Source organism: Azolla caroliniana, unplaced genomic scaffold (genome assembly GCF_043228905.1).
Source record: "Azolla caroliniana isolate FFs.n. ecotype wild unplaced genomic scaffold, voAzoCaro1.0.p SCAF_17, whole genome shotgun sequence".
Classification (NCBI taxonomy): domain Eukaryota; kingdom Viridiplantae; phylum Streptophyta; class Polypodiopsida; order Salviniales; family Salviniaceae; genus Azolla; species Azolla caroliniana.
Window position 1 is genome coordinate 8475773 of NW_028230452.1, and position 12183 is coordinate 8487955.

At 39.9% G+C, this 12183-nt stretch overlaps 2 protein-coding genes across 2 annotated transcripts; one reads left to right on the forward strand and one right to left on the reverse strand.

Moving 5' to 3' along the window:
* Window positions 1-361: 361 nt before the first annotated feature.
* On the forward strand, window positions 362-7132 carry LOC147853066 (binding protein). Its single transcript, XM_087333358.1, has 10 exons — window positions 362-2287; window positions 2406-3158; window positions 3500-4015; window positions 4620-4711; window positions 4810-4897; window positions 4998-5112; window positions 5195-5324; window positions 5397-5571; window positions 5643-5836; window positions 5945-7132. Exons 1-10 carry the CDS (start codon window positions 362-364, stop codon window positions 6819-6821), a joined length of 4866 nt encoding a protein of 1621 aa, XP_087189484.1. The 3' UTR covers window positions 6822-7132.
* A 1822-nt stretch (window positions 7133-8954) lies between these two features.
* LOC147853067 (large ribosomal subunit protein uL18-like) lies at window positions 8955-11662 on the reverse strand. Its single transcript, XM_087333522.1, has 9 exons — window positions 11544-11662; window positions 11290-11359; window positions 11084-11175; window positions 10821-10947; window positions 10201-10280; window positions 9997-10113; window positions 9600-9734; window positions 9347-9516; window positions 8955-9239 (listed from the first exon to the last, which is right to left on the reverse strand). Exons 1-9 carry the CDS (start codon window positions 11544-11546, stop codon window positions 9146-9148), a joined length of 888 nt encoding a protein of 295 aa, XP_087189648.1. The 5' UTR covers window positions 11547-11662; the 3' UTR covers window positions 8955-9145.
* Between the last annotated feature and the right edge of the window lie 521 nt (window positions 11663-12183).

Sequence of the window (12183 nt, forward strand, 5' to 3'; positions counted from 1 at the left end):
ACTACTGCCATTGCTACAGCCACTACTGCTATTGCTATCACTACTCTCGGCCCCTATCCAACTTTAGCTAGCTTTGGATGGCTGACTCCATTGACTTGTGGTACCCATTCATTGATTGATCCATTGTAGTAGAGTAGTGTGTTAACACATACGTACATACATACATACATACATACATACATATAGTTAGTACTTAGTACTATAATATATATGTACATATACATATTTGTGTGTTTTTATGCCCTTCTTCTTCTTCTTCTTCTTCTTCTGCCTCCTCCTCCCATGTGGGCGTTTTCTATCATTTTGAAAATTTGAATCCCGCCATTTCTCTGCACTCCTTCTGCCTTCTCCTCCATCCGAAATGGTCGGCCATGGAATCCCTAACCCAGACAGACCCCTCCATGGTGATGTCGACCTTCTCTACCTCCCCGATCATTTCATCCGTCATCTTCATCACCTCTTTGGCAGCGGCAGCATCTCTGACCGAGCTAACACTTCAGCCTCCGCATCCCCTCCTGATGATGCAGAAACGTGGGAGGATCTATCCAAACAAGGTATGTCTTTGGCTTCGATCGTTCAGGGATTGGTCGTAGCTATGGATAAGGGACGCAAATTAGGGTTCATGGCAGCAGATATATACCTAGGGTTAATGCTCGCACCAGGATCCCCTTTGTATAGTCTCTTCAGCCAGTTGTCGTTTAATTCTCTGTTAGGATGCATTCGCAATGGCTGTAAATCATCAGAGCAAAGAATCTCATCATCAGAAAGAGTAGAACAACCAGGAAAACATTTAGGAAAAGGTCGAGGTAGTAAGAGGAAAGGTAAGCAAATGGAAGAACCGACAGGTTTCGATGGCGACATGGATGCGCCTGATTCTGATCCATCTTCTCAGGATGGAACAGAGTTCTCACAACAAGAAAGTTTCAACATGATTTTGCAGTTGTTGAATAGGTTGAAAAACGCTCTTCTAGTTCTGCATCTTGGAGATCATCAAGAAAGCTTGAGAACCTTACTTGAACTTCTAGTTGAATTGCCACATATAGTGAGTGACATCGAAATACACAGCAATGATGGAACAAGTGTTTCTAGATCAAAGAAGGCGACCTCCCATCATCATTCTTCATCAGGTACTCATCACTGTGTTCCTAAGATTTGTTTTGAGATTCTTCATATTTTGCTCGAACCCACCCATGGCTCTCCGATCAATACAATAGTCATGCTTCTGAAATTGCTCGCTCCAAGCATCCTTTTCACTCGATCTGGAGGTAACTCTCATCAGCGAGGTCAAATCCGCATGCAAACTTTGAATTTTGTTACTGAATTGTTAAAAAGTCCTAACCATCAAATACTACGATCTGCTATATCTGCATTACCTCGTTATTTGTCCATGAAAGCTCCAGAGAAGACTGATCCAAGAGCTCTTGCTGTAGAATCTGTCATGATTATAGTGAAGGTTTTACCCCTTGTAGATCAAAGGAAGTTCAGTCATTTTGTGGCTAAGCTTTCTCGTGGAAAACCTCGGCATCGCCTCTTTGCTGTTGACCTTTTATTAGCTCTATTAACAGAATTACCAGATCCATTAGGATTAGACAAGGAGACAATTGATCTTAATGAAGACTCTCATATGTCTAATGAAGTCGTTCTCACGGGAGAGGAAGACATCGAAGGAGAAGGTAATGAAGCAATAGAGTTTGTGGGAAAGGGTAACACAGAGAACAAACCATCATCAGGAAGCAATAGCATAAGAACTCAAATCTGGTGGGGAATTGCCTGTTTGGAAGCTTTACTTCATCGATGCTCTGATAAGATACCATCAATCAGAGCTCGTGCACTCCACAATCTGGCTCAGACATTAGAGCTTCTTTCCTCAGATATAAGGAATCGAGCTATCCTCCAGAACTTATTGGGTTTCAGAACCATGTCTTTGGCACCCAGGGAGACAGCCGAGTTTACTATTCAGAAATATGCGATGCACAATTCTTGGAATACTCCATGTGTAACGAGCCCGAGCTTAGGTGGACAAACACCTTCACCAGAGCCCAGTATGGTTGGTCCTGGTGCTTCACCCCTCACTCCAGGATCGGGTCAAGGGGATCTTGGTTCATTGTTGAGAAGAAGATGTTTTGATGATAAAGTAGCAGTGCGGAAATCGGCCCTGCTATTGATGACGAAATCAGCTTCTCTGCTAGGCAGACCACCTGATGAGGCTATGTTGGAAGCGATGGGAAGCGCTTGTGCTGATCCAATGTTGAGCATTCGTAAGGCTGCTCTTGCTGCTCTCTCTGAGGTTAGACTCTAATTTTACAATTGGTGTTTGAACAAATTCTAATCATCTCATGTAAACTTCAATCATAGGGCTTAGAGCAGAATATTTTGAAAATTACCTTTTTGTATCTACAATACAGATGCTGCGCAAGTTTCCCAGTGATGCACATGTAGTGATAGAGTGGTTTCAATCAGCTTTGCCATTGGTTATGGACAATGAGTCTAGCATCCAAGAAGAATGCCTAAATCATTTTGAAGAGCTTGTTATTGATCGCATTACAACCGCTGCGTCTTTAAGGCTTCCAGGATGTAGCACTGCAAAGTTGTCATTTGTAAGTGGAGGGCACCTCATGCCAGAACAGGAGCTGGAAAGGCTTTTACCTCCTGGAATTTTGGTAGCTTTGAAAGCAATGGCTGATGACAGTGCCGTTGCATCTTGCACCAAGCGTGCTTGTACAAGTCTAGGAAAGAGGAAACGGCTTAGGGCTGGCATCACGTTGGCACTTCAAAATATCATTGCAGCATCGAAAGCATTGTGGTTTTCTTATCACGAAGAAGGCATCTCATCTCAAGAGTATTGGACTGCTCCGCCTGGTGCATGGTTGCTTCTTGCAGAAGTTTCTGCGTTTATTCCCAAAGCGGTCGGTTGGGAATTCTTGCGAACCCATTGGCAGCTCCTAGATAAGCACAAGAGCACTTCAATGACTCCCAAGACTCCCAAAACAGCTCCTCAGAACAAAAGTGTAGTTCATTTTGCTGATTGGGCTGTTGCACGAGTTCATCTTTTACAAACCATCTCGAATGTTGCTGTTGAGCTACCCCCTGATGCAGCCGCTGATCTTGCAACTGAGTTACTTGAGTGTTTAGAGAGATTCGACATGGAACCAATGGAGGTATGCTACATCATCTGTTTGGGTTCCTAATCAGGGTTCCATCATGTTGATGAATGATGATAACTAAAGTATCTCCATTGTAATGAGATTGTAAGGAGAAGATCACACAGTGCCTTCAAGTATCATAAAGGTGGCTCTGTTCCCATACAGTGTTACTTTTATATAAGTTGGTAGATTTTTTATGTGAGCAATCCTGAGCTCTACATTTGCTATGTTTTCACAAATATATTTTATCACCTTAGAACACCACCGTATGCCCTTACAAAGGTTTCTTAATGCATTAATAGACTGATGACCATTCATAACAGTCATTCTTGATGGTTTGCATTATATCTGTGTAGGTTGGAGCTCATGTAAAAGCTCTTCATGTTCTTTGTGTTCGGAAGGCGACTTCTGAAGAAGAAGGTGATCGGCTTGTAAGCACCTGGGTTGAAGAACTTCTGGAACAAGCTAGCATGGTCATAGAGTCTTATGTTTCTTTGATAAATAATTCCTCTGTTTCGCAAAGCAAGGATCCCTATGAGACCCCTAAATCAGATAGAATCAGGAAAAAAGATGTTCAAAATATCGAGGAAAAAAAGGCTTCAGCAAAAGCTTCTAATTCAGCTTCCCAGATTATCCCTGCCATTTTCACAATCGGGGCTCTGGTGCTGATATGCCCCAAAACAAAGATTGGCGGTCTGGCAACAATTGTGCAAGCATTAATTACATCTACTAACAAACCCTTGAATTGTGAGGTAGCTCTTTTGAAAGAGGAAATTAATGATGGTGTTCATGCCCAAGCATGGGTCACCTTGGGCAAGATGTGTTTAGCAAATCATGAGCTTGCAAAGAGTTGTGTCCCACTTTTCTTACAGGTATTTTTTCCTTAACTACCATGCCCCGCAATTAACCAATTTGTGCTATTTTACCATTCTCCATTTTAGAGAAATAGAAGTCTTATTAATGTTTCGGAAATCTCAAACTTTTGAAAAGGCATCTAGTTTACCCTTCTGGTGCTATGAGCTGTGTAAAGCATTTGTGTTGTTTCCTGGCATCTCATGGATTATATATGCCTGCAGCAACGGAATCACCTTCGAAAGCAGTACAATATGGATAAAGTCACAGAAATTGGTGTTATGCATCATGACAAAGCTTAATAAGTTTAGTAAATTTTTCAATAGGATGCTTCCCAATTTGTTGCAAAAATATAGCCAGATTCCAAGCTAAGTAGGATGTGATTGATTCATTATCGGTTACTTCTTATATTATTCAGACCATGAAACTCTAGCATATACTGTGTCCTGTTCTTTTATCTGAAAATATTTGAATCTGTTGATTTAAAATTGAATTCATAATTGTCAAACTTGTGTTTCACATCCATTTTTATCTTCTTCTACATTTTTTGCAGTTCTTTAAACCTTCTTAGAGTGCTTTGTGTTGATTAGAAATTAAATTTCAACCTTCTCTTTGTTGTAATAGGAGCTTGAAAAAAGTAAATCTGCACCTGTGCGAAACAATATCATGATCGCAATGACAGATTTTGTTGTACGATATACGTCACTTATTGATGGGTAAGGCTCAGTTGTACAAAAAACAATTGGCGTATAATTTTGCAGCTCAATAACTGTAAGGTCACATTTCTGATTTACTGAAGTTTCTTCATCTCTAGGTATATTCACAAGCTGACAAACTCTTTGCAAGACTCCTGTGAGATTGTGAGAAGGCAAGGATTTGTGTTGCTAGCTCAATTGCTACAGGTTTGCTCTTCATGTGGTCATTAATTACTTGGAACTTGGAACTTGGAACTTGGGTTTGTATTTTCCCGCATGGAATCTAATGCTGGTAGCTAAAATGCAGAGAGATTATCTGAAGTGGAGGGGAACATTGTTCCACCGCTTCCTCTTAGCATTGGTCGATGAGTCAGAGAAAATCCGTCAACTTGCTGACTTCCTTTTTGGCTCTATTCTGAAAAGTATTGATGATTTTATTACTGGTTCCCTTCTCACTCAGGATGGTTTTCATGATCACTAATTTGATGGCTTATTTTTCCTCAGCCAAAGCACCATTGCTGGCATATAACAGTTTTGTTGAGACAATTTTTGTTCTGAATGATTGTCATGCCCATGCCAGCCACATCGAAATGCTACATACACCAGAAAGTGAACGCAAAATGTTCTCTTTGAGGTATTTTCTTCAAGGATTTTGGGTATATCAGCTTCTGTATGTCTACGCTTGCTTGAAATGTATGGATTGCAGGGGGAAATCTGATACAGTAATTAAGAAACGGATGCATATCTACGAATGTTTGCTCAAGCAAATGGCACCTGAGCACATCCTTGCCACATCAGCAAAACTTTGTGCTGATATTCTTGCAGCTGCAGCTGATGGAATCCTTGATCTTAATGACTCTACTGTCCAGTGTGTTCTAGAGGTACCATTTTTTGCGATGATGAAGTCTTGAGAATATGTTGTGAAATTCATGTGGAACATTATTCTTTATAGGATTCACTAAGAATCCTTGCGTCGAAAGAAATGCGCATTGGGGGAAACAAAGGGGCTGTGGCAAATTCTGAGCCTCTCGATGGTGAGGAAGATGGAGCTGCTGCATTCGTTGCAGCAAAGGGCCGTGTTGTGACACAGCTTGCTAAAAGAAATCTTGTTCAGAATGCCATTCCTATCTTCATTGAGCTAAAGAGGTAAATAAATTTGCATGAATTATGCCACCTGCTATTATCACGTGTTACTCTCTTCTTCATATATAAAACTAAGAAGTTAGCTCTGCTCTCTTCATGATTATTTTGTAGATTGCTGGAAAGTAGAAACAGCCCATTAACAGGAATGCTCATGGAATGCATGCGAGTGATGCTAAAGGAGTACAAGAATGAAATCGAAGAAATACTAGTTGCAGACAAGCAACTCCAGAAGGAGATTATGTATGACATGCAGAAGCATGAGGCTGCCAAAGCAAAGGCCAAAGTGGTGGCTGCGGCTACAGGAGTGGTATCGCCAAGATCTGTGACATTGCAGCCAAGGAGTGAGAACATAATCGATCCATCAAGCTTGCAAAAGAAGACTCCAGCTGCAGATAAAGGAAAACAAGTGGACCCTGAAGGCAAAGAGAATGCATCATCATCATCTTTGAGAGGCAAGAGTGTAACCTTACAAGAGGGTGGCTCGCACCGAGGTTCTGTACGAGGGGTGCATAGCAAGAGGAAGAGCTTTATATCTCCAGACTCATCTACTCGTGTTAGGTGGTTGGATGAGGGAGCAACCCCTATCTCAGAGATGGGTGCACCAGTTGGTGCATTCACACCCATTGATGTCAGACAGTCCTCAAATTCGTTATCAGAGGAAGGTGGGTCTATTGGGCAATTGCAAAAAGAGAAATCCAACATAGCCTCTGCAGTTGCAAATGTTGTGGCAGAGACCTCTGCTGCAGCTGTCCTACACGATGTTGCCAGGGGTGCCGTCACGCCCCTGCAAGCCATGGCACTTCCGAAGCTCCATCGAACTGTGCCTAGCACAGTGAAGAAAGCAAGCTTCATCTCCAGTGTAGCGGCAGCAGAGGGAGATGAACCTGGAGTTGGACGTGGAGAAGATGTCATATCAAGCCTGGAATCTGTGAGGAGGAGACAATCATTCAGTTCCATTGCTATCCCTCAAGGTTCCATATGTGAGTGAGTGTCTGAATTCCTGCACATGTAAGCTGGAAAATGTCCTTGAGCGCCATTGATATGTTCATCCAATCTGATGCCTCCCCATATTCCCAGTGCTTCAACACGTTTATCCATGTAGAAACATACAAGCTTTTCATGTATTGAAAGCAATGTCTGTATTTCCCACCTCAAAGGTTCTTTCTTAAGAGGACAGCACCTTGGGATGTCAGCCTGATTGATCGTTATTCGATTCCTATCATTATCTGCATGGAACACTTCTCGAGTCCTCTCACACAAAATGAATGCCAATGCAATTTTATAGATGTTCCATTACCATATTTGCTTGATAAAGGCTATCCCCCCTAGCTTTTGATTTGCATATGGAGCTTTGTACAGATTAGAAGAAAACAAACGTTTGAATGGTCGTTATCGTTATCGTTATTGTTACCAAGTGATCGGAAGAGAAATGATGTCCTTTTTGTCATACCGTGCTCAGTCCACGTGAACTTGACCACAATGTTTGTGTTTGCTATGTTTGTTATGCGATGAACTTTATTTATTGCTTGCAATGCAGCATGACGGCTTGCAAATTTCCACCTTCCTTTTGTTAATATTTATACATCAATGGCTCTTCACATATAATCATCATGTGCAGTTGATGCCACTGATTCAGTGATCACATCTCAAATCTCTGTAAGTGAACACCTTATATTATAGGTTTGTAACTCAAATGGCAAGATTACCATCAACCTTGCACCCGTTAAGTACCAAATCTAACCATTCTCAAGAAAAGAGGGGGCGCATTAAATGAAAGAATGTAAAGAAAGGGGCTTTGAAGGCAATGTATGTTGCCATGTTGAATTATTTCATAATCAAATTTAGCGAGATTATACTTGGCTAGACCATTATTAAAGGGTCCCATTGTAGTAGAAATTACATGGGAATCTGATTGTGTAAGAGAATTCCTTGCATACATTGAAAACCCATAAACCATTTGGTCCCAATAATTTAGAAATTTTTGGTTGAGCTTGTGGAAAAGCCATCTTCATTCTCTTAATCACCCCACCCCATGGTTTTTGCAAAAAACATAAGATCAAAGGTAATTCACATCAAGAATAGCCTAAACACAAAGTGGTCTTTGAATAATATTTTAAACACCATCAAGAGTTGTGTTGTACCAAGAGAATCACAACAATGTTTTAGATGTCACATTGAAGGGGGCCGTGAATCCCCTTTATATGGTTGATCCCCTAGGCTCCTAGAACACTACATGATTTTCCACGTACAATTGGTTCGTAAGGATATGCATGTAACACGTACCTTAACACTTCTGAAACCCTTTCCTCCATCGACATATAAACATCATTTGTTAACACTTTAGCAATACCCTATTCTCCAAAAATGCTTGAATCAAGCTCTTCTTATCCTTCATCCAGATCTGGGATTCAATCACAACCATGTGCTAGGTTCATCCCATAATATGACAAATCATTTTACCATGCACATTTAAAAGACCTCTCCTTCAACGCTTCCACTCGTTTTACAATTGGAATACTGCTATTTCCAGGTATCCATATCAGGATTTCATTTTAGGATCCACCCCACAACTGATCTCAATTAGGACATTTTGATCACACTTAATTAAGCAATTGGTCACGGAAGATATATCTGATTGCCTCATCAGAGATGCAATAAGCAAACAAGCATTTAAGTTGATACAAGCTGGAAATCTCATTAACAAAATTCAGATTTGGCTTTAATTAACGATTTGGTTAAGTAAAAAGTAATTCAATTGTAAACAAAGAAAGAATAGGATATTATCTCGGTAGTCAGCAAGCCGTACATGTTCATGCACACCCAAAATTATGGCAGAAAGGCTTCTTGGCTAGGTAAGATTTATGCTGTATTATCTTCCCAAGTGAAACCAGGGTAACTGAGCTTCTGGTTTACGTGATGTGATGTTAGGATTTAAATACTAGGCAAAGACATGCATAAATATCATGTGAGAGTCGCAGATGAATAGTATAGGAATATCACATAGCCATTCTCCAACAAATTACGCATTTTAAAACAAATAAAGGCATGCATAAATATCATCTGAGAGTCGCAAATTAATAGAATAGGAATATCACATAGCCATTCTCCAACAAATTATGCATTTTAAAACAAATATGCAGCTCTCAAGTACACATTGAGTGCATTAGTAGGCACTCATTTACTACCAAAATACCATTTCATTAAAAGCTGTATTTTTAGACATTCTCAGAGCAAAAATGTTTCGACAATTTAGGGACATTTGATTCAAAAACATCAGTTAGATCCTAGAAAATGTAGCTCTAATCAAGCAATCTATTCCTCATCATCCTCATCATTATTGAGAGCATTAAGACGCGCGATTAGACTTGCCTTCCTCTCATCATAGGTCAATTTCTTCATCTTGTAGCTGCAAGCAGAAAAAATTAATAGGTTTTAAGTATACAATGCAGAAACCAAATATACCAATAGAATCATATCAAACACCAAGGAAACAAAGAAAAGAAGTTCACATACCTCTTCCTCTCAGAAGGAACATGCTTTTCAGTTAGCTTGACCTCAGGATCAGCCCTTATAGCGGCATGCACACTTTTGTAGAGACTTTCAAGGTTATCAGGATCAATCCCTTCTTTTATGAATGAGCTGAACTGAAGTTGGTACTTTTCTGGCTCATCTTCAGCCAACATCTACACATCCAATGAAAAAATGGGAACCATTGTGTAATGTAGCAAGAAATTGGGTTACTCAGTAACATCTAAAAAGTAACTACCTTCATGTAATCAGCCACGTGTCCTCCAAATATATACTTCCTGTGAGCATCAGCATTAAGAGACTTCTCTTCTTTGTTGTAGCCAGCAAACCTTTTCTCACTGTGTGGAATATCAAGGCCGCCATCCAATGCACCCTGTGACAACATAAAATAATATGTTAATAATAAACGTTGCATATAGATAAATATCCAACCAACTTCTAACCATTCAACACAGTTTATCATATATAAGCTATGATCTAACAAAACTAATAATTGATGTGATATGATTGCAGATCCATCCAACTTCTAACCATTCAACACAAAGTTTATCATATATAACCTATGATCTAACAAAACTAATAATTGATGTGATATGATTGAAGATATTAAGAACAATAAAAATGTCAAATATTACCTTCAAAGCACCAAAAACCCTGTTTCCTGTTGTAGTTCTGACAAGACCAACATCCAACAATGCCCTGAAAGGCCTACGATCATCACCAGCCTCTACATTGTAGTCCTCGCCAGTTGCCTGCATATAGCAAAACAATTCTTCATTCATTTAGCATTTAAAAACACAACTTCACATATCTTATCCTTTAAAAATCAATGTACACACCTCTGCATTTCCAACATATTCCTCATCAAGACCAAATTTCTTCAATACCCGTCGAGCAAGAAGAAGACCAGTGCAGTATGCTGCATTAACAAGAATACCATGCAAATTTGAGAGTGAACAGATGAATATTGCAATCACGATATGATGCATAAATATATCTTAACAAAACTAAAAACAGGTTGTTAAGAATTATACAAACTTCACTAACCAAAAGAAAAGTGGAGCAAAACACAAAAGAACAAAGCAAAGATAAGCAATGTTTACGAATCCATACATGACGAAAGCCAAGTTGAAAGTTAAAAAGATGAAAAATGCAATCAAGGTATCAAACGCAGACGTGATTGTCAAAACAACAAATGAATGTTACAAAAATACAAAACTAAGTGGGCGAAAATACAACAGAATATATCAAATATAAGCTGTCTTTACTAATATACATGCATTACGAAAGAAATTGATAAGTTGAAGTGAAACCGAAATCAAAATCGGCTGAATAAAACTAGGTAAATTCTAACGCACATCATCCTTGCGGTAATGAAAGAAACAAAAACAAATAAAACACAGGATATTATGTATCGAACAAACAGAATGAAATAATAAAAAGAGGGATCCACGCTTACCTGCCGCGTAATTAGTGAGACCACATTTGAGTCCATAACGAGGAAGCTCGTGGGAATACGCAGCAGATAGAACAATGTCTCCGGCAAGGGTTGCATAGGTTATTTGCGCCGCAATGTCCTTGTTTGTCTAATATAACAAACTTCAGCTAAGGAAATAAAATCCTCAAAAGAAAAGGAGTCTGAATCCATACCCACACAGTTTGATATCCTAGAAATATAAATTTGTATGTGCATTTCGACAAATTGATGCTTATAAAGGATACAAATCGGACGACAAAACGATATTTGGGAGTGTTGTACTTGTTCTTATCTTGATTTGTTAGACGGATCCGAGCACGGTAATCAGTCTTTCCAGCTTCAAAAGGTTAAACAAGTTGCGATATGAATTAATACACGGAGAAAAACGGTAAGAGGAACTAAAACACGCATTTTGACAAAATCTAGACGTATCAGAAGTACATTTCCATACCTCTTCTTCTCTTGTACTTGACTTGGAACCTCTTGAAGTAGGCCTTGGTCTTCTTCGCTTTAGCAAACGCCTGTAGAAAACAGAGAGGTAAAAGCGCGTAAGGAATTTCAGGAAATGAATAGAAACCAGCAAAACAGAAATCACGAAAAGGTTAAAAAGAGGGGCGGAGGAGGGAAGGTAAATGGTGGGAACCAAATCTGTAGAAGGGGAGAAGAAGAAGAAGAAGACAATGAAAGAGGAGAGAGCAGGATTACCATGGCTCGATCGTCAAGAGGAGGATGTGGAGATGGAGATGAAGATGAAGATGAAGATGGACGGAAAAGGAGGGCGAGCAGAGAAGACGAAGGAAGTAGAAAAAGGAAAGATGTGTGCGATATGAGGGAGCTTTAGGGTTTAGAACGGATCCAATCTGAGCCGTTGGATCTAGGGCACATACACACACACACACAACCCAAACCAAAGGAAAGCCAAAGCAGAAAGAGTGAGAGTGTGAGTAGTAAAAGTAGTTCAGTTAATTTCAAACGGGTACCCCTCCATCCATTATTTCTTATTATTCTCTATTATGCCCCCCCCCCCCCCCCTTCCCAACCCAAGTCTCTAGTTAGTTTGTAGTCTGCAATTAGTTAGTGTGTTAGTAGTTTGTAGTCCACAAATTACAATCAATTAGTGGTAGCTATAGCATTTGTAAAACACACACTGAACACATATGCATGCTCCCCACATCACCCCATCTTTTAGTTAGGGTTGTTCATGCCAGGGCCATCAAAACCTCACATTCCCCCAAGCTGAACACCATCAAGTGGATACGGGGCTTTTGTACTAGGGATTTACACATTGGCTACCATACCAAACCACATACATCTCCCCCCCCCTTTTCTTTGCCAATTCTCCCTC

What these genes read in the sequence shown, in the direction of transcription:
- LOC147853066 (XM_087333358.1), top strand. Translation starts at nt 362, where the DNA reads ATGGTCGGCCATGGAATCCCTAACCCAGACAGACCCCTCCATGGTGAT. An exon ending in TATACGTCACTTATTGATGG is followed by an intron (nt 4,712 to 4,809) that starts GTAAGGCTCAGT and finishes CTTCATCTCTAG; the next exon opens with GTATATTCACAAGCTGACAA. An exon ending in CTGTCCAGTGTGTTCTAGAG is followed by an intron (nt 5,572 to 5,642) that starts GTACCATTTTTT and finishes TATTCTTTATAG; the next exon opens with GATTCACTAAGAATCCTTGC.
- LOC147853067 (XM_087333522.1), bottom strand. An exon ending in AATATGTTGGAAATGCAGAG is followed by an intron (nt 10,114 to 10,200) that starts GTGTGTACATTG and finishes TGCTATATGCAG; the next exon opens with GCAACTGGCGAGGACTACAA. An exon ending in GTTCCTTCTGAGAGGAAGAG is followed by an intron (nt 9,240 to 9,346) that starts GTATGTGAACTT and finishes TTCTGCTTGCAG; the next exon opens with CTACAAGATGAAGAAATTGA.